Here is a 24,622-nt window from a genome sequence, read left to right on the forward strand (position 1 = left end):
CTAGCTATACAGCCAGCTCTATAGGAGAAGAAGTGGTTAGATACTGACGTGGAGAATTTCTCGCTGATGACATCAAGTTTCCGATAACAGTACTCTAGCTAATAATCTTGCTATTGCTTTAGCAAACGTTTAAGCTACAAAAATGATTTCTATACCAAACAGTTCGTTCCGTTGAATGCCATTGGCAGTTTACTTTTTGGGCAGCGCCAGACAATTGCAAGAAGTTGGGCGATAGTGGCCCTGCTGTTTGTAATAGATGCAGATTGGGTTTCGGAATTCCATTTAGGGGAATCCCCCAAATCTACATCATGAATGTATGTCGTTGAAGTGGCACCTTTGCGGCGCCGTAGAACGCCACACATCCTGTGCGGCCATGACGACACAGGCTTACAAGAAATTGGCTTTGGTTTGCGTGAGAAAAACTGCCACTTCCGGTCCGGGTGAAACAATATTTTTTTCAAGGTATATCACTAGCAAACTGTAACGCAAATGCAGAGAAAGTGCATTGCCTCTACCACCTTTGCCTGCTGCTTCTAAACACTGTGAGAACACGTTGTAAGATACATATTAATATTGATGGAGCAGTAAGGCGGTTGCCCTCTATGTACACGTTTACAAAGACGTAAACTAAGCCACGCCCATGTAACGCGCGCTAGGCAGCATAGGTCTAAATTCGTTCACACGGCGCTGCTTTGTACCTCGACTGTCTACAATATCTTGCGCTATAGCAACAAAAGTCTAATTTTAAACTTGCCCTTCAAACAGTAACTACATAATTAAATAATAAATTAAACCATTTATTAATTAAGTACAGAATTTGAAGAGACATCACAACCAGTAGAAGATACTCGTGAAACACAATCCTATGTTACTATCAGTGGCGTAACTAGGCATGAGGCAGCCGAGGCAGTTGCCTCGGTAAATAAAATGGGTGTGGCGTAGCAAAATTTTGCTAGACGTATCAGTTAGTAGATAACAGAAAAGACGGGGAATTCTGCACGCGGTTACCGAACAGAAGAAGTCCTCTTTCACCACCGTTCTCGCACTTAGCTAGCGCACGTTCGCCGCACCTGAAGCACTTGCCACTCACGTGACTGAGAAACCTAAATAATTAACAAAATTTATACAAACTTGCCTCGGTAAACTTTTAATGCTAGTTACGCCCTTGTACTATACACACACTTCTCATTTTGCTGCGCATGCTCACTTTTCTGTGCATTGCTGGAATGTTACTTTTCATCATACAATGGAGATCCTCCACAGGTATCATGTACCCAACTAGTCATCTCCACACAATTCTCTCAACATCTCATTTTTATGGATTTCAGGCAACACTCAAGAAGACAGAGCCACACTAATATATCTAGAGAAACAAGATCACTCACAGACTGTAGTTGTCGTTGTACCATGTGGTAGGCAACTAACAGTTTTTATGTTTGGGCAAGAAGAGACCAGAACACAGCAGACTGAGGTCAACAGAATAAAAGCATCAGAATACCAAAATACAATAACTTTAAACAAGGTGAAACAACTGGTTGAATGTTAAAATATCATTGTGCAAACAATCAATGACACAACAGTATAGTTACCAGTTTACGACTAATTATGTTGCTAGCCATAGATAGCAGTACGGTAGTTGGTGGCAACATTCGATACCATGTGTGTGCAAATAATGTTATTACTCAATTATTACATATATATAAATTACATATATATAATAGTCAAGACGTCCTGCCATAATGTTTCCTAGATATGACGAATCAAACAATCAACTAGACTCGTGATCGCTTGCAGAAACTGGATGTGCATGTCTTCTCGCACAAAAACATTAACTTAACAAAGACTATCCTAGCCTACAATGATACCACTATATACAGGCATTACTGCAGACATTACTTGACAACTCTAACGACATCATCAAACTAGATAATGATTGGCATGAGTCACACGTGTAAATGTCTTCATGTGAGATCTCACTAGACCGTATAATTGCTGTCTGTCTATATAGTACAATGTATAACATGTATGTATATCCAACAATTTGTGATGCTAGACGCGACTGTTTACGGATGTACAAGACTTACAGTGTGTACAGAATTCCACAGTCACAACTCAATCACACTCAACAATGTTAGGATATCAAGACACAAAAATACAGCTTGAACCTAACATTTTCATACAGACTACTTGAGCTGTTATGTCTCCTACAGGAATTGCTACCAGGTCGTGAGTCTCTTGAGCAGGAAGTAAATGCTTTCCAATCAGCTCTTGAAGATTACTGTAAGCATCAACAACATCAGTCATGCAGTCATCGTCATTATGCAATAATGGCCACTCCTCCATTTTAAGCCATTGAATAACAGCAAACCGTTTACATCCAAAAATTATAAAGAGTAATACATAACCAAACAACGGCTGTTCTTCATGACATTCAGTAAATTCAACAGCGTAAAAAATTTCTTTGTCACGTGACTTTTGTATTGTATCACATGACCAGCCAGTTTCAGTCTCCCAACAGTTTTGACAAGCGAACCACAACAAAGTTCCTCATTGCCAAGCCTCCTCAGAACAACACTGATTGGGTCAACAAACGGATCCAGTAGACAAGAAACTTTCACAGAATCTTCCACTTCAAAAGGAGACCTGTCAAAAATCACAAACATATAGGCATATAGAAACAAACTATTCAAAAAATTCATAAAGAAATCAAGCCACATACACAACAGAGATCGAGCTTCATATACTTCATTTCAATGACATATATATGTTGTTTAGATTAAGACCGTTGATATTAACTAGAACGAATCCCAGTTCTCTTAGAAAACGTTCATATATGGGATAACATTTCTGCTACAACAAAACAATGTTTCAATGTAAAAATCTGATAGCAGAGTTTCTAAATCAGATTCAATGGTTCAAAACTATTTGATGCTGAATCAAAAATGTCAGCAAAATTTCAAACTATTTATTCTTGTGGTTTTCAAGCTACAATTCAATCGAGCCAAAATATTTCCTAGCACTTGATACTCTGTACTACACAGAGATCCAATACTTTAGGTACAAATTTTAAGTTTACACTGACTGCAGACGAGAACAAAACAGATATAGATGTTCAGGTAGCAACCGATGTCTGACAAATACGTTAGTTGTGACCTGCTAGTACAACAAAATATAAATTTCTATAGCCCACAACATGCTCACAAGTCACACTCGTACACTCAACAAAGAGATCTGCTTTGCAAATCTTGACATCTTCAGCCAGTCGCATATAAACAGATAATTTAGAGATGTAGGCAAAAGGCAAATTGAATTATCTAATTAGTATTACTATTACTTGATAATTAAGTTAAGCTTACATACCATATCAGTCCAAATATTGTAGCCAAACGAACTACAGGTGGTGCTAATAGCTGGTCAGTCAGTGATGGTAGCACGTCTGAAATGGTCTTAATGATCCTACCAACTGATGCAACCTAAATACCACACAACAATCAAAAGTTACAAACAAGCAGCTTGGTGGAGTAATTCACAGTTATGTATACCTGGCTGCAAGCAAATCGTGTGCTGTGTACAAACCTTCTAAGAACTCCATTTAGGGATTCATAGCAAAAGCAGGAATAACCCCACAAAACACCCCACTTCTCTACAACATCCGGGAAAATGCTGCAGAAGGTGTACTTTTATAGTCGCTGCTTTCGTGCCTATATATAAAGAGAAGCTCAGAGTTCAAAAGATAAGATAGATGTATTAGGATGTATACACTCATTCCAATGAATCAGAGAATCACAGGCATGGTATAGCTTAAACGCACCAATTAATACAAGACACGTGTATACCATATAAACTTCACAAAGTTGATAAAACTTCAGCAGCAGTTTACGAGCCTCTTCTATTTGCTCTCTTGATATATAACTTTGACAAAGCAATCAGCAACCAATCACCAGCAAAGAATAATAGACAAAGTATTCGGTTTGGAGAACTCCATGTAAGACAGGCAATGACCAATGGAATAGACAGGAGCAAAGCTCATTAGCTGTACAATGTACTGATTTGATGTCAGCCTCAACAAAATTTTAAAGAACTACCTACCTTTCCAAGTATAGAATTCCTTCATAGTGTGTGAACTGCGATTAATAACAATCGGTGGACATATGAAAAGAAGGCGTCTATCCAGAAACACAACCTGTTTCCATAAAGAAATGTCAATCAAAATAGTAACTAAAATAAGACAGTTGATCTCTATACCTTATCACCAATAAAGTAAGATTTAGATCGTTGAGTCAACCACATATCAAGAAGTGCCCGAACAATGCCAAGACACACTACATGCATATAATCAATTGTAACATTGTCAACCATGTTGAAACCCGGTGCTGCTATTAATTAAGGGAGAAACCACAGGAAGCATACCCTGACACTGCAAAATAATGCATAAAGTAACAACGCAATAAACAAGAAACAAAAAACTATACGTACTGCTGAGTTAGTTGCTGTTGCAGTTATAACATCTTGTTTCATAGATTCATGCGTTCTTCTCTCTAAAGTACCATCGTACGGCCAGTACCGATGTAGATGGTCATCTCCAATAGTCATTCCAGGATGGTAACAATAGCAACACGCAGCAATGCCATTAAAAATTTTCATGCAGTAGCATTGCCCTAGCTGGGAGGTCACATGTCACTAAGACAAGCCGAGTTCTACAACGCTGCAGTCCTCTAGGAGTCTCAAATAGAGCACCTACATTGCCCATACATAGTATGTCAAAAATACCACTAACTTCAACACTGTAACAAATTCATACCTTCACTTGAAAGCACACCAATTTGCTGGATCAGAGGGTCAAGAAAAGCTTGAATAGGTGGCTTCCCAGGCTGAAACCACAACGCATACAAGATGACATACTTCAAAGAATACCTATAAACAGTAAACAAATATACTGATTTACTAATGGCGTATATACTAATATGCTGCATACTCTACCGAGATTTAGGTGAGAGCTCATTCACTGTAAGGTATACTGGCCAAAGTGAACTACTTCTCGATGTTTTGAAAATAGAAACTCCATCAGTGTTTAATTAAAGTCAGTGTTATATTCCAAGGCGTCTGGGTGCATCCAATCCTAGTGATATACCTGTAGCTAGACCCTCTGATGATGTCAGAAAACAGCGATTGCTCCTCAGAATTTCTTAGCAGCTGAGAGCAAACAGCAGGGTCTGCAATAGAAAGTAAACAATAGAATGACAGAAATGACAACTATTATCAAAATGCCTACCATGGCATAACTGTCCAAGAGCAGTTTCAATATTAAGGACTAGAAACTCAAGAGGTCGACACACACCAAGGCACTCAGGATGTTACGGTGTTGGTCATCATTCTTGCATTATGGTGTCACAGTTAGAGCAAACAAGTCTCTTTTCATATTTAGACATGCCACATTGCTTCCTACAGTGAGACTTGAGCCTGTATAGTGATGTAAACATTTTATGACCTGGAAGAAAGTGAGCAGTAAGAAGCACGACTATATCTTCAGCAACCTTCTGAGATATCTTATGGTGAACCAGGAACTCCATCATAAGGACTGCACTCAAATTTAACGTCAGTGGACAGCCAGGAAATATTCTTTCATCTGCATCTGTGCCAACATTACCATCACAACTTGCAGACCCATAATTTACTTCAGGCTCTTCCAGATCAAACTGAGAGTGGCCAGCAAAGAAAAGGTCTGCCCAGTTCCATCTGTCAGATCCTTCTCCTTTGTCACAATCATTTTGATTACACAAGGAATCAGTGTCTTTGTGACAATCTTCAGGCAGACCGGTGCTCTCTTGCTCAATTGAAGATGCAGACACAGTTTCCACCGAGACTGAACACTGTGACTCAGCATCATCGGGTACATTTTCTACAGACATCATTGACTGATTAATATCAGGTAAACATAGAGATGACTTAGAGTCTCAACATAATAAAGAAAACGCCCAGCATTTGACTACACGTATACAATTATTCTTGTCTGACAATTGAGTTAATCAAATCAGTCCATCTCTATAAACAAAAACAACGGTATTCGCATATAAAGGCTTACTACCCACCTGCTTCTCTGTTACTGTTGCCAGGTGACCACTGAAGAAAGGAAATGTCTGTTGTCGTCTCATCTTCTAAATTTTCAGAATCTTTTGGTAGTTTCTTTTCTCGATAGATTGCTTCCTCAACTTCACGTCTCATTCTCTTCATTGGCATTATCTCCGTGTTCTGAAGATACTCTCTGTAGGGACCACACTTTCCTCCAGACGTCATCACCTAGGAACCTCCCGTATGTGATTTACCTCCCGTATGTGGAGTTGTAAGGTTGGCAACTGCCCCGTTGCAGGGGCGTAGGAAGTAAATGAAAACCGGTCCGGCCTAGCGCGCGCTAGTGGGCTGGACAATGTAGCGCACGCTAGTAGATGGGCGGGACAACTTTAATTAACGAGAACTATAATGACAGCCATGTCTAATTCTAAAACTGATACTTATTGCTGCTCATAACCTTAATCGAACTTTCCAAAAATGCGAAGTCTGTGCTCACTACCAGCCACAAACTCATTTAAGCACGAACTGATCGACAAAGGCCGACGCACAAAGTACTGCATGAGCAGAAATATATTACTTATTTAATCGGCTATACCCTTAAAACGGAAGTTGATGCCATTGAGCGTCTGGCGAAAGTGCATATTTCAAAAACCGGTCCGGCCATGGCCGGACCGGGCGAATTTTTTTTTTGGCCGCGGTTTGGACTTAGCCTCTGGAGCGAACAGTGGGCTGGTAGTACGAGGCTCGCGGCGCGGCTCCTCCCATAGAGCATGTTTGGTAGCCGTTAGACATGTTGCAGTTTTAGTTTCTACAGAAACGACATGTCAATCTATTGCGCATTCTTTGAGTATTAACTACAACGCTTCTTTCAAATGGGGCCCCAGTGTTGAACTCGAAGTCATGTTCGCCTCACAAATCGACGTTTAAGAAAGCAATGGAATAAAAGAAGACACAATCATCTGATTCGACGATTGCTTGAGAGCTAAATCTATTATGGTACGTGATGTAGTTACGTTTTCTTCTATACTAATATTAATAATTAATTTATAATTTATAAACGCAATATATTTTTTCCATGTAATATGACACGATTAAGTAATGATTTAGAATTGCTAACACAAACAGTGGTGTAGGTAGGGTGTAATTTAGTCAGTTCTAATTAGTGTCCTCCACAGATGCTTGAATAAATACTACTGTAATTATATTAATAACTTAAGTTAAATAATTTCAATTAGCAGTAATCTGTGTTGCTCGCACATATCTACATGAAGGGTATTATTACAATGACATTCTATCACTGAACATGTCACATTACATATCATATTATGCACGTGCATGTCGCTCACAACCACATCAGTCTGATCAGGAAAGTCATTGCGAGCATTCGAAGCAAATTCTACTTCAGATGTGTTTAGATCATCATGGTTATCTATACAGAAGACATGTCATTGTTGATGATGAATTTATGAATTATTTAATTAGATCTTAGAAGCGTCATTGTCTCCAAGTGCTAGCTGTTGGTTGTAATGACCTGCAATGAAGTCCAGCCACTTAATTAAAATTAACAATACTTACTTGCACTCTATCCAAATCTCAAGATTACCAGAACCACCAGTAGTGTGACTGTCAATCTGCAGCGACAGTACGACATGTGACTTATATATATATATATATATATATAATATCAACAAGAACTACTGTCAGCAAGGCCATCAGCACCAACAACTTTTAATTCGATCGTGGCAATATAACACAAGAATGATTTTAATATATTAGAGAGACTGGCTATAATATATATATATATATATATATATATATATATATATATATATATATATGTACGTATCTACCGGTATATATATATATATACATGTATATATATATATATATATATATATATATATATATATATATATATATATATATATATATATATATATATATATGTATGTATATATATTTATATCTCTGCTTGCAGGTCATCCAGTAACTTCTAGCTGCCAACTCCTCACCATGTTTTTCATAGATGCTCTCATCGACAGGTAGGACAGCTGCTATCAGTAAGAACACAGGTGTTCTAAAGCAGATATCAATACAAATACTACTTTTGCATGCATGTTTGATTGCCTTTATGCTTTGTATGTAGTCTCACGTAGCCAGCCCTTCTGTTTTTGACTTTTGGTTGGTGGAAAGACTTTCAGAGTCCTTTCTTGCCGTCTAGGCATCAAAAAGGAAGAGGGTCTGGGTACACAAGACTAGCCTCTATGCAAGTGTAACTGCATGCATGATTTCCATGTAGCACTAGATTATTGTATAGGTACCGTAATTTTACTAGGAATTTGTATAATTATTTACATTGTGTATCTGTAGCTCTGTTTGGTAGTCATTTGACATATATGTCTGTTGCTGGAGATCAAAGAATGTATAATGCTGGTGCTACTTATTGATGATTGCAAAGAACTCTTTCAGTGTATTTGAGAACCATGCTAGATGCCATATGTGCCAGATATGCATCTACTGATGTTATCTTGGTTTCAAAATGAGGGTGATTTTATGTAAAACTGTATGTTTTATGTTCCATTCATATTTATATTAACTGACATACATTGAAGTCAAAAATTATGGTCCATATTCATTGCATTTGACATTGTGACAGCAGGTCTATTGCCTAACTTAATTAATTATGATAGTGGCCTCTTTAACTTGAAATTGATCTTTCGTCTACATTGATTTTCATGTTGTGGTCTTTACAATGAATGAACATTAATGTGTGTTCTGAACACTAGAATTATAGTAACACTGTCTATCATATTCATTAAAACTCAATCTTCACTTATAGACTATTTGCATACAACTTACATACACTTATCTATATCACCCTTTTTGCTAATAATTTGCTACTAAATCAATAGTAGTTACAATGAATGGCAATCAAAACAAACTCAACGAAAGGCAATCATAGCTATGAATGTGTCTGCTGCGGCAAACCAGTCAGTATGATCACTTATAGCTGTTGCAATACTCAACAGGGATTATAGTGCACTTGCAAATACTGTGCTTAGTGCTCGAACAATTGATATTGTTATAGGCTGTCACCACTTTCCGGCATTCTGCTGTCCAAGTTTTACACTTGCTGTCAGTGAATGCTGACGCTTTCCTTTACATTTATTTTGCTTTCTGACAGGTAGTGTGTATCGATCTCGTGCTACATTAGCTTTTGATTTCAATGAAACAGCATTTAGGGGACGTCCACTATAAGCCTTTGATTTTCCTTTAGGTCCATATTTTCTTCTACCAGATGCTGTTGCTTGCACAGGGATTCGCCTGCCACGTCGCATAATCGAACCATTCTTCTTAATGGTAGAATACCCACCAATAACCCAGCCAAACTGATGGAATGCACTGGCGAGTCTTGCCATGGACTGAGGATTTTGCATACTCTCATATCTTGACACAAATTTTTTTACGCCTTCTTGAAACTGTGGATCTTTACTGTCAAGTTTTGCGCTAATGCTGTCCATTACTGCTTGCAATCTTTTTTTCAAGGTTGTAAGAGATATGTCTATGAACTGGTCGGAAGTCTTCAGCTTTTCTTCGGCATTAGCATCTTCAAACTTTGTTGTTACTCGTTGTACAACAGAACTGAGGCTTTCACTTTGGTTGCAGATTGTAGCTGTAGTCTGTTCATAGTTTTCTTGATGCAGTGAGACATAAAAATCTATGTCAGCATCTGCCTTGCTTCCAAGTGCAAGTGTTGCAACTTCTTGTTTTGCTATTGGGCTTAAAGATGGGAAGCAATTCACTGACTGTATTTTGTATTTTAAAACTACTGCAGACTGGTGAACACAAGGGGAACCGTCACTTCCCTTTGCACAACTGCATGTTCCAAGATGCATGTCAACTTCATAAAACTTCTGCTCATCTCCCTTTAGACGATGAGTACTTTGGACCTTGAAAGTTGCATTCCCAAGGCATTCAATTGTATTCTGTTGCACTCTTGTGGCACCTTTGCCTAAAAACTTTTGTGAGACAAAGTAGTCAAGTCTGTTGTTTGACACAGCTAGCAGTTTTCGTTGGTAGTAATGTTCCATAGAATTTGTAATGAAGCCAAACATTTCAATGACATTATATGCTTTAGTCCTTACGAAGACTTGCTCCTTTATAATCTTGATTCCAGCTTCAGCATAATTATTTGTGTTGTTTCCACGAATCATAAGAGTATTTCTAAAACAGGTAGCCCATTCGATTCTTTTTGGCCACAGAGATCTGACATGATTAATAAATTTTGGGTATTTATTTCCAACTTTGTGTGTGTTCAAGCCAGCATAGATAGTATTCAGTTCGAGTTCTGATTTGGCATAGACCATTGACTTGATGATGTGCATTAGATCGATTCTATCTTTGTGTGCTATTTTGTTCTTGCCGTCATGCAGCCAAGTCCATCGTCTTTGCAAGAAGTGGAATATGCACAAAAGAAGTTGTGCTCCACTCCAGGTAGACTTGATAGCTTCTCGTTCAACTGTGCTATCATCAGTCATTACCAAGCTTGGACCTGTAACTACACCTCTGCCGAAAAATGCATTGCTAGGTAGGATGCTCAGCAGTTTCTGAAATCCACACTGTATTGTTTGTTGACGTTCATCTGAAACGATCATTACTCCCAAGGGAACTGAACAACAAGCATAACTACAGGAGAGAAGAAACATTGAGTTATTAAAACGATCCAGTGTTGACGTGGAGTCACAGAATATCATTTCTCCTGCCTGTCGAACCATTTCGTGAGCCCTCGACATCAGAGGTGTGCAGATAGCTAGGACCATAGGCTGGTGAACGGCGTCTAGTTTTCTTCTTTTCTTTGAGGGTAGTTTTGTGTCTACTTCTGAGTCTGTGATTTCACTGTCAGTTGATTCATATGTTGTTGCCTGAAAGGGTTGCAATATTGCTTTTCCTCCTAGACTACCCCATTGTATATTGTATTGGTCCACTTCAGCTTGTAGTTTCTCAAACATCAATTGACCATTTTCAGGTCCCATTTCACTTCTTCTCCAGTCACTGTACAGGCGACTGACATCTTGACGTGACGGGTTGATGGCTCTGTTTGCCAAATCTGCCTGCGAGGTGTTGCCAATAAATGATGTTTGCAGTAGCCTTGACTCGTAAGTGTGGAATGCAGTTGCTGCAGAATGCCCTTCGTCAAATAATTGAAAAAATGATTCTTTTGTTTCTTCTTTGATGGGGCAAAAACTGAGGAAATGAGCACCACAAATTGGGTGATTGTGGTCAAAATCAAGCTTTATTTTTGTGGCATGGGAACAGATGTCATCAGGACTGCTACTGGTTCGTAGTACTTTCTTTGTTGGATTTTGTAGGACTATTGTCATAGTCGATGGGCAGTCTGTTTTCTTCTTCCTTATTCCATGGACCAAAGTTTGATGACTTGAGTGTGATGACCTTGTTGCTAGTTGCTGTTTTGTGAGGGGCTTACGTTTGTGTTGGCATATCAAGTCTACTTTGTATTTTACCCGTTTCATTGTCGGCTTGTATGTTCTTCTGACTCTGTAAGTGCATTGACTGCGAGTCATCATTGCTGAGAGCCAGTTCTTTACCTCAGTCTCAGTGGTGGCACTTGTACGAAAAGCAATTTTAAAGGGTGCATTTGGAGCGCCCATGAAGTCTCTTGGCTGACATTCCTGCAGTTGTTCAATCATGTAAGTGAAATTTTTAGGAAGAACAAGCTGCAATTGGTAGGGTAAATTTTCCCATGACACAATAGAGGATGGATGAATGCTCAAGAAGGATGTAATAGGACTGGAATTATCATCGCCTTCTTCATCTACCTCTGACTCTATCTCTGACTTCATACTGACTGTGTTGTGTGCAGTGGTTGTTACTTTATCAAACAGCAAAGTACCTGACTCTAATTCTGCTGTTATCCTCTTTCTGATATGAGGCATGGAGTCCTAGCAAACGGTTGATATTTTTAGTAATTCATTGTATCGGCAAAATAGTCATTGAGTACCTGAGAAAAATCCATTGGTTTTTGCAGCATTACACAGCGAGCATATTCACAAAGAAATACGCCACAATCGTAACCATTGAATTGATGTGGAATATTCTAGATAATAGATAAAGTGTGTGATGGTGGTGACATAATACTATTATTTTATCGTGACCGGCTCAGCTAACAAATTTCTTACATGACATGACCTTACTACTAATTGTCTCTTCGTGTAGATTAGCTTTAACTGGTAGTATGGTAATTGACACATAACTTACTAACTTCTACTTTATTAGCTGCTTATGGGATTTAAATTGTAAAAGTGCTGTTGTAGTCATGTACTTTAGCGATCGTCTTTCAAATAACTTACTTCAGCTACTTGATGACTCCAACCATAGCTCTCAAAGCGCTTCATTAGGAAGTTCCTATTGTTCACAAGCAATATGTAACTATTGCATCATGGTGTAACAATCTAAGAAACGTAGATTTCTGCTATGTTACAAATGTCAAGTTACAACTGGAATATTAGCAGAGATTATATTTTCTCTACATTGAGTAAATGGGTTATATTGAGTCATGTGTTACTCCATACTGTATAATTTCAAAGTACGATTTTCCATTGCCACCCAATGAGTCATAGTACATCATAGTTTTCTTCTTGGGTTCACCAACCTGTGAGTATGATATTTAGTAATTGTAGATCAAAACGGTTGTCACAGTTCAAATGTACCATAAGTGTCCAGTGGTTAGAGTTGTCATTGATAACAAATAGAAGCTTTTCATTGTCTGACAATGTCCATTGCTGTAATGAAATATCATTGTCAATCTCAAGCTTATTTTCATTTGAGGAGATTGTGCTCTTTCACCTTTTTCCAGTTACTCACACCATCATATCCACACAACTTGTACTTTTCCATGAAGAGGCTATCAACCAGTTCAATCTAGAAGTGAACATAGGCTATTTCAAGATTTGCATCTTCTTTTGCATTAGATATACTACTGTACTACAGTTATTTCTAATAAACTGCAGACTGACATGCACGGACACAGGCACATGCATGATAACATTCATATACATGCCTGCACACATATACTTTCTTAAACTTTGATTTGGTGTATCCAGTATGGTTTTGGGAGACTGCCAATTGCGCGCGCACACACACACACACACACACACACACACACACACACACACACACACACACACACACACACACACACACACACACACACACACACACACACACACACACACAACTAAAGGAAAGCCTGACAAACAGGAGACAGACTAATATGATAATTACTGTTTTCTTTAGTATATAAAGCACTTCTACTAAATTGTTTTTACACATAAAACAATCACCTTCTCTTTGCAAGGGATAGTGCTTCGAACAAGCTCTAGATATTGCCGAATAACCTACAGAAAATTAATTAGAATTATGACAATATGCAACCACTTTATCAAATATTGAATTAGTAGAAAATTTTAAATTTGCAATTTATTAACGTTCTGAAGGTTTTGTGTTTATTTTACTAGGAGACAGGTCTTACATCATCACTAAGCCATCTGTGTTCTTCTAGACATAGAAGGTCTTCAGGTAGGCGCACAGCGCAAAGATCAGATTCCTCTTCCATTCAAATTGTAAACACGGAAGTGACTAGGATACTTCAGCGGCTTCACTGAACTGACGTGCAGGGAGCTAATTAATTCAGAGCGTAATTCGCGCGCGAACTGACACGTGATCGCAGCGCTTCATGAACAGCCTCGGAATCCGTTCTGATGATATACAGTACATTTCGTTTTCACCTTTTCATTTATTACACTAACTGAGCGAAAATCAACTGGTATGAAATCCTAATGCTATGCAGTAATTAGAAATGGTCTGTTATATATAAAATATAACCAACTGCAGTTTAGCACCATTACAGAACAAGAACAATCTACGATTTGACTATCGTTTATAATTATTTCTGATTATAGATATATACTAGTTATTGCAACATGCATGAATCCATCTTTGTTCTTGTCAAATACTACAACAGTCTTGTTGTCTTTGTTCATATCTGTGGTGCTTGCATGGCCACACACAAAAGTAAAGTACGAGTTGTGATGCAGCCACTTCCTAAAACATACAACAAGCTGTAGTCAACAAACCAAAACATTACAAGATAAATATAGGTAGGACAACTATTACCTATGTCAGCTACCATGCACATATGCACATACATGATATCTGTAGCCTCATCCAACTGAGACCTAGCTTTGTTAGCTGTATATTCCCTTGTTTACCCTCAAACCATCAGCACACTGTAAAGAAAAAATTGTACTAGACTATTTGTAGCTTACATATTTATATGCATACAAGTACACTGTACCAACACACACACACACACACACACACACACACACACACACACACACACACACACACACACACACACACACACAATAGACAAAATCGACAAATGGATGTGCCCTTCAGCCTTTCCTATTTCTAGGTGGGCCTCCTTCCCTAATCGAAGTTTCAGGCCATGCTGATGAACCCTATGATGCTTGGCCAGAGCTTCCAAGTGCACTGACTTTGGCAGAGCCTTGGGACTGGACCTCAAGCCCACACGTACCCGTGCTGCATGATGTTACTGCCAAGCCAGCGGTCTTGTCCATCCCCAGTCAAAGACCAGGTACTCATTTATACTCTTGAGTCGAGAGAAGCAATTGTGTGTTAGTTTCTTGCTTAAGAAAATCATGCCATAGCTGGCCATTACTGTAACTGTACCAATTCATTTGGTTGTATAATGTATATATGTATGTACATATGTATGTATGTATGTATGTATGTGGGTCAATTGGTTAGAGTGTGCAGTTAAAGATTGGCAACATCCAGGACCTTTGGGTTAGAGTTTGAGTGCGGGAGGGCCACATACATAAATTCCCTTGGGCAAGGAACTAATATACAATTGCCTCACTCTCCGGAGTGTCAGTTCTGTCTAGCAAGTGTGAAGTGTGAAGTATAAAGTGTGAACTGCAGCGAGTGGGACGTACCTGGTGACATGATGGAGTGACTGCAGCAGCAGCAGTGGGACGTACCTGGTGACATGATGGAGTGACTGCAGCAGCAGCAATAGCAGCAGCAGCACTCCCAGGCAGCAAAGATGAAGAAGAACATGATGACATATAGTAACTGAGTTTAGATTGTCCTTGCAGTATCAAACCTGGGCCAAAAAATGTATGCAGCTCAATTGGTTAGAGTGTGCAGCTGGAGATTGGAAACATCCGGATGTTTGGGTCAGAAGTTCAAGTGCAGGAGAGCCACATACATAAGTTCCCTTGGGCAAGGAACTAACGTACAATTGCCTCTCTCTGGAGTAGTTCTGTCCAAGCAGTATCTAACCTGGGCCCTAAGGGCTCTTGTAACAAAACAAAAATGTATGTATGTATGTATGTATGTACATATTAATACCTAATAACTAATATGCTTGCAATTTATTATACTGTCAAATTATTAAAAGGAAGCATCAACAATAAACACCTTCATGAATACATTATCTTGAAACATGAGTACTATAATTGGTAAGTTGTACAGATCCCATGTCATAAGTTAAATTAAAGACTGTCAAAAGTTGTCATATGTATTTAATTAATAAATATTATCTTCATGTTCATCTTATTACCAAAAATTGAGTTGTATGTAGTCTGTACTTCAAGTAGATATGTGCGAGCAACACAGATTACTGCTAATTGAAATTATTTAACTTAATAATCATCTGTGGAAGACATTAATTAGAACTGACTAAATTACACCCTACCTAAACCACTGTTTGTGTTAGCAATTCTAAATCATTACTTAATCATGTCATATTACATGGAAGAAATATATTGCGTTTATAAATTATAAATTAATTATTAATATTAGTATAGAAGAAAACGTAACTACATCACGTACCATAATAGATTTAGCTCTCAAGCAATCGTCGAATCGGATGATTGTGCCTTCTTTCATTCCATTGCTTTCTTAAACGTCGATTTGTGAGGCGAACATGACTTCGAGTTCAACACTGGGGCCCCATTTGAAACAAGCGTTGTAGTTAATACTCAAAGAATGCGCAATAGATTGACATGTCGTTTCTGTAGAAACTAAAACTGCAACATTTCTAACGGCTACCAAACATGCTCTATGGGAGGAGCCGCGCCGCGAGCCTCGTACTACCAGCCCACTGTTCGCTCCAGAGGCTAAGTCCAAACCGCGGCCAAAAAAAAAATTCGCCCGGACCGGTCGGACTGGACGCTACGCCCCTGCGTTGGAATGAAGCAACAGCGAATCGGTAGTCGCTCTCGCGTAGGTGATTTCAGATTCCACTTGATCTTTTGACACCGTGTTTGTCTTTCAATCTTAATGTCTGCAAAGGATCGAAGAAAGAAGAAAACCGGTCCAGCCACTCTTGCCAACTACGAAGTGGATCCCAATTTGGGCGACGATATCGGTAAAGTGTAAAGGTCTAACTGCTACCTATATATAATTGTATCTAGAAATAGGTTTGTTCTGCAGAAATCGAACACGATCCTGGCAGTAGAGTATTGTTTCCCCAGGACAACCAAACTCGAACTGTTTTCTGATCCAAATCTTGGAAATTGAGGAGCGCGAACTGCGACGAAATCGCTTAATTACGGTGCTGTTACTGTTGGAGATCCAGTAATGGCTTATTGGAGCCCCATGAAGAAGTTTTATGACGCAAGAGTCGTCGAAGTTCCTCGCTGTAAGTTCGTAAATTTTATTGTACATTTTTCAGTTTTTCTCTTTAGTACGCGTTTATTTACGTCATCATTTTAAGTAGGTAGGCATGTGTCTCAAAAGATGCTTCCTTACGCAAAGCTGCAGCTGACTTTGTGGTAAATTTCAATTATGCATTATATACATTCCTAACTGGTACTTCAGGCAGATTAGTTCTTTTTTAATATTTAGTGCAATGATGATTTGAAAGACTCTGAATTTTTTAGTGAAAGTGGCAAGGTAGTCATATACTTATTACAGCATCAGCAAGGTGCATATGTTGAATCCAATTCTGACACTAATTGACTTTTTATGCTCAGACAAGAGAAAAATCAAAGGAGTTATTTGAATCCAGCAAAGCTGGTTGCTTTGCCTTCCCTAATTATCTTGCAGTGATGATTATAATGCTTGTGATTGATTGTGCTTAGTGCCTTGATATGAGTGATATTGTCTATGGTGAAAGTGATGTAAGACTTTTTTTGCTTTAATTTGAACACAAGATTACTGACTGCTTCTGTTTCTAGCCATCTCCTGAGGAAACAGGCCAAGTTGCAATCATGGTTGCACTGCAGTCATTGGAAAAGCATCTGAAGGAGGTTGTTGAGAGAGTATGCAATATTGAAAAAATCCTAAGGATGCCAAGTCAAAAGTGAGTTTCGTTGCATTTTAGGTAGCAGACGTCCGTAACTCTAATTTCTAAAATCACTAATACTAAGTTTACACCTATCCTTCGAAAGTACGTACATATTTTAGATATTTTCCAAACTTACCTAACAAAAAGTCTCCTATTCATTATTACTTTTAATTCATTTATTACAGAATGGACAGCTACATCACAACAAGTAGAAGTTACTAGTGCCAATCAATCCTATGTTACTAGACACACGTTTCCCATTTTGCTGCTCGCTCTGTTGTGCATTGCTGGAATGTTACTTTTCATCATACAATGGAAAACCTGCACAGGTATGCACGTACCAATCAATTTATCTACACAGAATTCTCAATATCATTTGTTGATTTCAGACAACGTACAAGTAGACGTAACATGTCTGGAGAAAGAAGATCAATCACAAACAGTAATTATCATTTTGCCATGTTGTGGACAACTACCAATCTCAAAATTTGAGTCAAAAGAAAATGCAAAAATGCAGCAAAGCGAAGCCAGCTAGAACAGCCACAAAACATCAGAATACAAAAACAAGAAAACGCTTTGAACGAGTAAGACGACTGGCTATGAGAGATAAATATCAAGTATTGTTCAAACAAGCAATAACTTTTTCATGGTTTGAGCATATATGTATGCTAGTGTAGTGGTTGCTGACAACATTGGATATGTGTATAGATAACAGTATAATACTCAACGGGGTACATAATTCTAGAAGCATTACAGGTACTCAGTATACAGTTGACGAATCAGTTAATCAACAAGACTTGTCTATGTTACTTAGCATAGTTAGTGTGTACTTGTCTATTGCTGCTAATATACACATGATATACAAACAAGTAAACCAACCCGTCCACTGCCAACGTCTGCATGTTGTCAGTCAAACTGTTATGCACAAAGCAAAAATTGATTCTGACAGACTACATCACAACTAATATTAATTTATTAAATTGTCCAATATAAGATGTAAACGTTAGTGTTGAAATTATCCAGCCTAGAAAATAGTCTCACGCATGTCTAATGCCGGGAGTTATCATCGCGCGCATCACGTGTAGTACTATCAGATTCTCCGTTTATTCGCATTACGTACAGTTGACTGAACGCAAGAGCAGGTACAGTGTAGTGGCAGTGGCGTACTGTACATGTACTACTTAAACTCATGACACTATCATATCACTCATGTAAAGTGGTAAGTTGGGGAATCGGGAAAAAGCAGAAACTAGCAGGTTTATGTGGGAGGTCGTGTCCGTCCGATGAATGATGGTTGTGGGTTTCGCCGAGAAGTATCACGTCTACCGTCCTAGCATAACCGTTTCAAGCCTTCGGAAGTCCCGCGTCTGGAATCACAGTCTTTACTAATTCTTCTTACTGTGGCTTTTTTGGTGTCCGATAACAGGGTACGTACCGTCATTCATGACAGGGGATTTTATGGGAGTGCACAGCATACGACACTTAGCACGTGCAGCAATTCGATAATCGTCTGTATACGGTCGGTGATTGGCTCAACCTCTGGTAATAAGTACGCTTCAAGACTATAATTGCCTTATCTAGTTACCTCACAGCAGTCTTACACACCGCCACTCACGGAGCATGTCAAGTGCAAGTGACGACTCATTCGCTCTCCATGTTCTCCGTCCTTTCCATAACGAGCTGCAGAACAGGTTGCAATCCCAGCTGCTCGTCCCGTGGCTGTACGAAAAGGAAATTATTTCAGACGCAGAAAAAGAGAACATCCAAAGTGGACGTACAAGATGGGAGCAAGCGATGTACCTTCTCGATGCCATGAAGACAAGATCTCGAGCAGACGCAATTCTATTCGCCAGAAAGTTGAACAAAACCAAAGGCATACAAGATCTCGGAAACAGAATCCTTTCAAAAGCAGGCGAAGGTGCAAACCATATGATATTGCAGCGAGTGTAGTGTTTTCGTGGTTTGTTGATTGCCATGCATTGGCAGTATGCGTAGGGACGTTTAGATAGGGATGGTGGTCATCTTCTAACCGGGATTGAGTTTCTCGGGGGAATACCCCTGCTAATTGCATCATGAATCTTTTATGTTGTTGAAGCTAGTGCCATCTTTGAGGGGCCTTAGAAGTTGAACACCACGCATCCTGTGCGGCCACGAGCGCACAGGTTTACAAGAACTCTAGTTTGGTGCGACTTGATGTTTCCTGGCACGCACGTGAGTCCCAGAGTTAATTATGAGACGCCCACACGCTACAATCACATGTCGGTGATTGCTTTTGTTGAGATGCCACCGTTGCTCTCCAACTATATACCAACATTGTGCGCTAGCAACAAACGTCTGTAATTCTAATTTAATTACAAATTAAGTCGAAAGTATCACATGTCTTAGATAATTTCCATGTACTTACCTAACAATGCTTTTGTTCATTACTGCATGTAAACCATTCATTATTACAGAATTGGAAGAAACATTACAACCAGTAGAAGATACTCGTGAAACACAATCCTATCTTACTAGATACACACGTCTTCTTTTGCTGCGCGTGCTCACCTTTTTGTGCATTGCTCTAATGTTACTTTTCATCATACAATGGAAAACCTGCACAGGTATCACGTATCCATCCAATCATCTTCACACAATTATCTCAACATCTCATTTTTATTGATTTCAGGTAACACTCAAGAAGACAGAGACATACTAGTATATATGGAGAAACTAGATCACTCACAAACAGTAATCGTCGTTGTGCCATGTGGTGGGCAACTAACAGTTTCTATGTTTGGGCAAGAAGAGACCAAAACACAGCAAATTGAGTTCCACAGAATGAAAGCATCAGAATACAAAAATACAAAGAACTTTGAACAAGGTGAAACAAATGATTGAAGGTTAGACGTCATTGTACAAACAAACAATGACACAACAGTATAGTTACCAGTTTACAACTAAGTATGTTGCTAGCATAGATAGCTGTGGAGTAGTTGATCGATACCATGTGTGTGCAAATAACATTACTACTCAATTGTTACGTATATGATAGTGAAGACGTCCTGCCATTATGTTTCATACATATGATGAATCATGATCAAGCAATCAACCAAATTCGCGTGATCGTTTGCAGAAACTGAATGTGCATGTCTTTTCACATCAATACATTAGAAGACTATCTTATCCTACAATATCACACCAACTACAATATCCTACTATATACCGGCATTACTGCAGTCATCACCTAACAACTTTAACGATATCAGCAAAGTAGACAATGATGGCATGAGTTGCAAGTGTAAATATCATCATGTGAGAGATTATTGCTTTCTCTATACGGGACAATGTACACCATGCATGTATGTCCAGCTATTGACAATTTGTGACGCTAGACGCGACTGTTTACGTATGCACAAGACACACGGTGTCTACAGAAACACATAGAAAGTTTATCATCTTAATAAAGAAAGCTGAATCAGGTAACCAATGGAATAAACTGCCAGCAACCAGAAATCATATTCACATCTCCTGTCGTCACATGACCGCCGGAAGCAAAATGAAAGTGGGGTGGCCTAACGCGCGCTAAAAGGCGTGGTCAAGGGCGTGGTCATTACGTAATTTGTATTGGTCGCCAGGGAAGAGCCGGCCCATGGGCAATAAGTTTTTAAGACAATAAGTCATATATCTTCTAGTTTTAACAGTCACGGCACTATTACTAAAATTATATAAAGTACTTTAATAATAGGTTAATCTACTGAAGTTGGACTTATTAATGACATAATGAAGACCTTATGCACCACTAAATACATGACAAAGTATCAAAATGCTCCGAATGGCAAAAATTCAAGTACCTAGTTCTGTTAAAAAGAAAACACCAAAGCATGAAATAACGGCCGGCCAAACGACGCCTTTGACCGACCAATCAGAGGCCATTTGACATGATAATTAACGATAGTTACCCACAGCAAAACAAATCACAGTGAGGATGCTCTTTCACAACGCTAACACTCTCTACATGCACGTTCTACTCTGGAATTCAGTCATCTGGAATTGCATGCAACATGCATAGCGTCTACCCAACGTTGCCCCATGCCAGGAATCAGGTCTGTACTGAGTACAGTTGCACATCCCAGGATAGCTGTGGTTTCTGAAAAGGTTGATTACACTTTGGAATATAGATTCCCAATCATTTTCTGCTATTTGTTGCCATGTTGTAAATCATTTGGGTAGAGTTTTGAAGAGGTTTCTCCCCAACCCCATGAAGATAGTGTCATTGCCTAAATAATATTCACTGTACGTACGTGCAGCCATTGAGACTGTCCACAAATGACCATGACAGACTACCATTCATACACACTACAGGGCATTAGCACAATTAGGCTTCCGATATAAGCATACTCCACAATACGAATATATAGCTATATCCGAGCTTATTAAATAGTTTTATGAAATCACACTGTTCAGCTTAAACATATCCAGCTTAGGAGACACAACTCATATCACACGAACACTTATGTGTCTTGACACACTTCAGACTCAAAGAAGAGGTATTTAATCAATCGCTAAATGGCAGCTGCCACGGGGCCGTTTCAAAATGGCAGCTACGGCTCTGAACAAGTGACGGAAGAATTTGAAATCCTTATTGCAGGGTCTGAAACACTGTGTGCCACCTTTACAAATTTGAAGTTTGTTATAAAAAATCGAAACTGGTAAATCATGACAAGCAGTGTATTGAGTATATACGTATGTAAAGTCCAGCACACCACTTGACTGTGCACCATGAAAAACAAAGGGCAAACTCATGATTACACCAGTATCAAGTTTTATTTTAAATATTTTAGAAATATGAATTATATTTTAATTAAGTTACCGTATAAGCTTAAATAGCCCTAATAAGCAATACAACTGGAGGAGTTGTTGTATGTTAGTGAGACAAAGCTTGTGTCACTGAGGTATGAAAGTCCTGGAAACAAGTGTTCAAGATCGCATAGTAGATTTACTTGTGCAGTGTTTCAGTTGCATGGTCTAACGTTGTTACCAGTGTAAATGCTCCCTCCTAATAAGTTTTGAACTCTTGTAGAACCAGAGAGTTTTGCAATTAATATCACAGATTCCACTTGCTGAAATAGATAAGCCCCGTAGCAAAGAAATAAGCCCCACATCTGCAACTGGCTGAAAGAAATAAGAAACGCAAGGCTGATTTGAGCTTATACAGTATTTATAAGTTGCAATACTAATTATAGTAAGTAATGATAGCAGTCTACTGTACAACTTACCACAGCATGTCTTTGTCAACCTCAAACTATCAACTGAATCCTTGCTCTTGTTCTTAGTTGCTTCTGAACACAGAAATAATGCCCAGTGTACCAACAACAGAACACCTAATTTGCTATTGCATACTAGCAACAGGAGTAGATGTATTGTGATCTTCAAAAGAACATCTCACAGGAGAGTGGCTGTTACTATAAGACAAACAGATAGTTAGTCTAACACGTGTAACTGAACTAATAATGCAAGACTACTTGCAGTGTTGCTGACATGATTGGACCAAAATCAGGATCTTAGAAAAGATACATAACAACGGCTTAGCAAAATGTTAGCATTGTTTGACATCAAATTACACGCAATCATGCACTTAAGCATAACCTGCAAATAGGAAGTTACCTCTAGTGGCAAAAGTGTGGCTCTGCTTCTTCCCTTTCTTGTTTGCTGTATTTGCACCACTATACTGACTGCAAGGCAATAAACAGGCCTGCAACAGGAATGCGATATGTTACTGCCAGTTCCTCCTGAAGACAATGCAACTGCTTCTTTAGCCTGTCAACATCTTTTCTGTTTCAGAAAAGATGTTGAAGGTTTCAGAAGGTTGTTTGAACAACCTTCAAACTGATCTGTTTCAGGTATTTTCTGTTGATAACAGTAATCCACGATCAGCACGGTTGTCGCAACCCACAACAGCACACCGCAAGTTTTCATTGTGATAATAAAGTCCCGAATGTCCTCCAGCATGTGCGCACGTGAGTACGTTTACGCCTACTACAACCGGTCTTACAGTCTACAACCGGTCTTACAGTCTGCAAACGCTAAAAATCAGAAAGTTCTAAGACAAATTGGACCCGAAAGTTTCCTAGCTAAGACCAAGAGTGAAACAGCTGACAATAAGCTAACAGAGTTACTAATGGCATCAACTGAATCAGCACTATACTGGACTCTGCTCATCTTCTGCAATAACAGTTACACTCTTGCATTGTATTGCTGCATCACAATTGAGAATGGAGTCGTCCAGTAATATTTGAACTCATCTTGTGTGCATTCAGTTGTCTGCATGTCTGTCTGTCTGTCTTTCAATGCATTTTTATACAACAAATTAAGACATCAATGCTAATATATGTGATAAATTGTAAGAGATTTATGTGCACTGTCTCTCTGCCTGTTAGCTGTATTTTGCCTGCCTGTAAATATATAGATCAACTATAGCACCATAGCATGCAGTAGCAGTCATGGACTAGTGCATGGGCCACCATGCAGAGTAAGGACCGGGCAACTACAAACTTCACTGATGGTTGGCCGGGGACAAATTAGAGATAAGACATTTGTCATACACTGCAAAAAGTAGCAACTAAGTGAAAATACAAAAATACGCAGCAGAGAAGTTGGAAGAATCTGTATAGCCTTCTGCATAGTTCTCATTCACTCACACTTTATATTGGACGATGGTCATACTGAACAGTAGTTTATGATATGTTTGTCTGTCATTCTGTGGCAATGAACTACATTTAGTTAATATGATTAAAAATATGAGGTACTGATACCGGGTAGCTCTGCTTTTGCAAATAACCTAATGAAAGGTGCACAATGTGGACAATTTCTTAAATATTCTATTGCATTGAGATAAACAATTTTACAGCAGGTTGGTAATTATCAAAGGTGAAGTCTAGTATGAAGTTTAGTGACTGGAGGGGTATTTACCAGAAATGATTGATCTATTTATCTGGTTTGCTGTTTTGTGAGCTGTCACCACCGGAGTCAGCGAGACTTTACCTTGCACATCTTTATTCGATTTATCTGATTCTAAAACTTTGACAAAGCACGATGTACATCGAAGTTCTTTTGTTATTGATATTGGTGTATGTTATGTGTAATTAACAACTTTTGCATGTTTTGTTATAG

At 38.8% G+C, this 24,622-nt stretch overlaps 2 protein-coding genes and 3 long non-coding RNA genes across 15 annotated transcripts; 1 reads left to right on the forward strand and 4 right to left on the reverse strand.

Moving 5' to 3' along the window:
* Positions 1–2,103: 2,103 nt before the first annotated feature.
* Positions 2,104–6,287, reverse strand: LOC134181091 (uncharacterized). 4 transcript variants are annotated; one of them, XR_009970073.1, is made up of 11 exons: positions 6,090–6,287; positions 5,273–5,899; positions 4,981–5,213; positions 4,802–4,914; positions 4,477–4,737; positions 4,246–4,417; positions 4,090–4,183; positions 3,837–4,033; positions 3,543–3,701; positions 3,361–3,473; positions 2,104–2,643 (listed from the first exon to the last, which is right to left on the reverse strand). It is a non-coding gene; the product is annotated as an uncharacterized LOC134181091 (long non-coding RNA). The 4 variants fall into 4 exon arrangements; XR_009970072.1 differs by having other exon boundaries at positions 3,761–4,033; XR_009970071.1 differs by having other exon boundaries at positions 3,543–4,033.
* Positions 6,288–8,204: 1,917 nt separating this feature from the next.
* On the reverse strand, positions 8,205–16,258 carry LOC134181326 (sentrin-specific protease 2-like). 4 transcript variants are annotated; one of them, XM_062648585.1, is made up of 8 exons: positions 16,012–16,258; positions 14,295–14,375; positions 13,431–14,190; positions 12,934–13,008; positions 12,798–12,869; positions 12,660–12,739; positions 12,438–12,492; positions 8,205–8,286 (listed from the first exon to the last, which is right to left on the reverse strand). In XM_062648585.1, the coding sequence occupies exons 4-8, from the start codon at positions 12,982–12,984 to the stop codon at positions 8,218–8,220; spliced, it is 327 nt and encodes a 108-aa protein (XP_062504569.1). In that variant the 5' UTR covers positions 12,985–13,008; positions 13,431–14,190; positions 14,295–14,375; positions 16,012–16,258; the 3' UTR covers positions 8,205–8,217. The 4 variants fall into 4 exon arrangements, with proteins under 4 accessions (XP_062504569.1, XP_062504566.1, XP_062504568.1 ...); XM_062648582.1 differs by having other exon boundaries at positions 14,263–14,375; XM_062648584.1 differs by lacking the exon at positions 14,295–14,375.
* Positions 16,259–16,321: 63 nt separating this feature from the next.
* LOC134181353 (uncharacterized) lies at positions 16,322–18,333 on the forward strand. Of its 5 annotated transcripts, XM_062648618.1 has the most exons (8): positions 16,322–16,408; positions 16,474–16,549; positions 16,615–16,822; positions 16,898–17,199; positions 17,265–17,303; positions 17,361–17,485; positions 17,717–17,799; positions 17,860–18,333. In XM_062648618.1, exons 4-8 carry the CDS (start codon positions 17,149–17,151, stop codon positions 18,003–18,005), a joined length of 444 nt encoding a protein of 147 aa, XP_062504602.1. In that variant the 5' UTR covers positions 16,322–16,408; positions 16,474–16,549; positions 16,615–16,822; positions 16,898–17,148; the 3' UTR covers positions 18,006–18,333. The 5 variants fall into 5 exon arrangements, 3 of the variants coding, with proteins under 3 accessions (XP_062504602.1, XP_062504604.1, XP_062504603.1); XM_062648620.1 differs by having other exon boundaries at positions 16,615–17,199; XR_009970139.1 differs by having other exon boundaries at positions 16,400–16,549; positions 16,898–17,076; positions 17,157–17,303; positions 17,656–17,799.
* A 3,936-nt stretch (positions 18,334–22,269) lies between these two features.
* Positions 22,270–22,945, reverse strand: LOC134181646 (uncharacterized). The gene is made up of 3 exons (XR_009970188.1): positions 22,853–22,945; positions 22,729–22,791; positions 22,270–22,624 (listed from the first exon to the last, which is right to left on the reverse strand). It is a non-coding gene; the product is annotated as an uncharacterized LOC134181646 (long non-coding RNA).
* A 30-nt stretch (positions 22,946–22,975) lies between these two features.
* Positions 22,976–23,439, reverse strand: LOC134181647 (uncharacterized). The gene is made up of 3 exons (XR_009970189.1): positions 23,332–23,439; positions 23,117–23,204; positions 22,976–23,012 (listed from the first exon to the last, which is right to left on the reverse strand). It is a non-coding gene; the product is annotated as an uncharacterized LOC134181647 (long non-coding RNA).
* Between the last annotated feature and the right edge of the window lie 1,183 nt (positions 23,440–24,622).

This window comes from Corticium candelabrum, chromosome 6 (assembly GCF_963422355.1).
Source record: "Corticium candelabrum chromosome 6, ooCorCand1.1, whole genome shotgun sequence".
NCBI classification, from domain to species: domain Eukaryota; kingdom Metazoa; phylum Porifera; class Homoscleromorpha; order Homosclerophorida; family Plakinidae; genus Corticium; species Corticium candelabrum.

Bases quoted from the DNA above. Each gene is read 5' to 3' on its own strand.
- LOC134181326 (XM_062648584.1), bottom strand. From the start codon at position 12,984: ATGGAAAAGTACAAGTTGTGTGGATATGATGGTGTGAGTAACTGGAAA. The intron at 12,740-12,797 runs GTACATTTGAAC...TCATACTCACAG, and splicing joins CTAACCACTGGACACTTATG to GTTGGTGAACCCAAGAAGAA. The intron at 8,287-12,437 runs GTAAGTTATTTG...TTTGATGCCTAG, and splicing joins GGAGTCATCAAGTAGCTGAA to ACGGCAAGAAAGGACTCTGA.
- LOC134181353 (XM_062648620.1), top strand. From the start codon at position 17,149: ATGCTCAGACAAGAGAAAAATCAAAGGAGTTATTTGAATCCAGCAAAG. The intron at 17,486-17,716 runs GTGAGTTTCGTT...CTATGTTACTAG, and splicing joins CTAAGGATGCCAAGTCAAAA to ACACACGTTTCCCATTTTGC. The intron at 17,800-17,859 runs GTATGCACGTAC...TGTTGATTTCAG, and splicing joins ACAATGGAAAACCTGCACAG to ACAACGTACAAGTAGACGTA.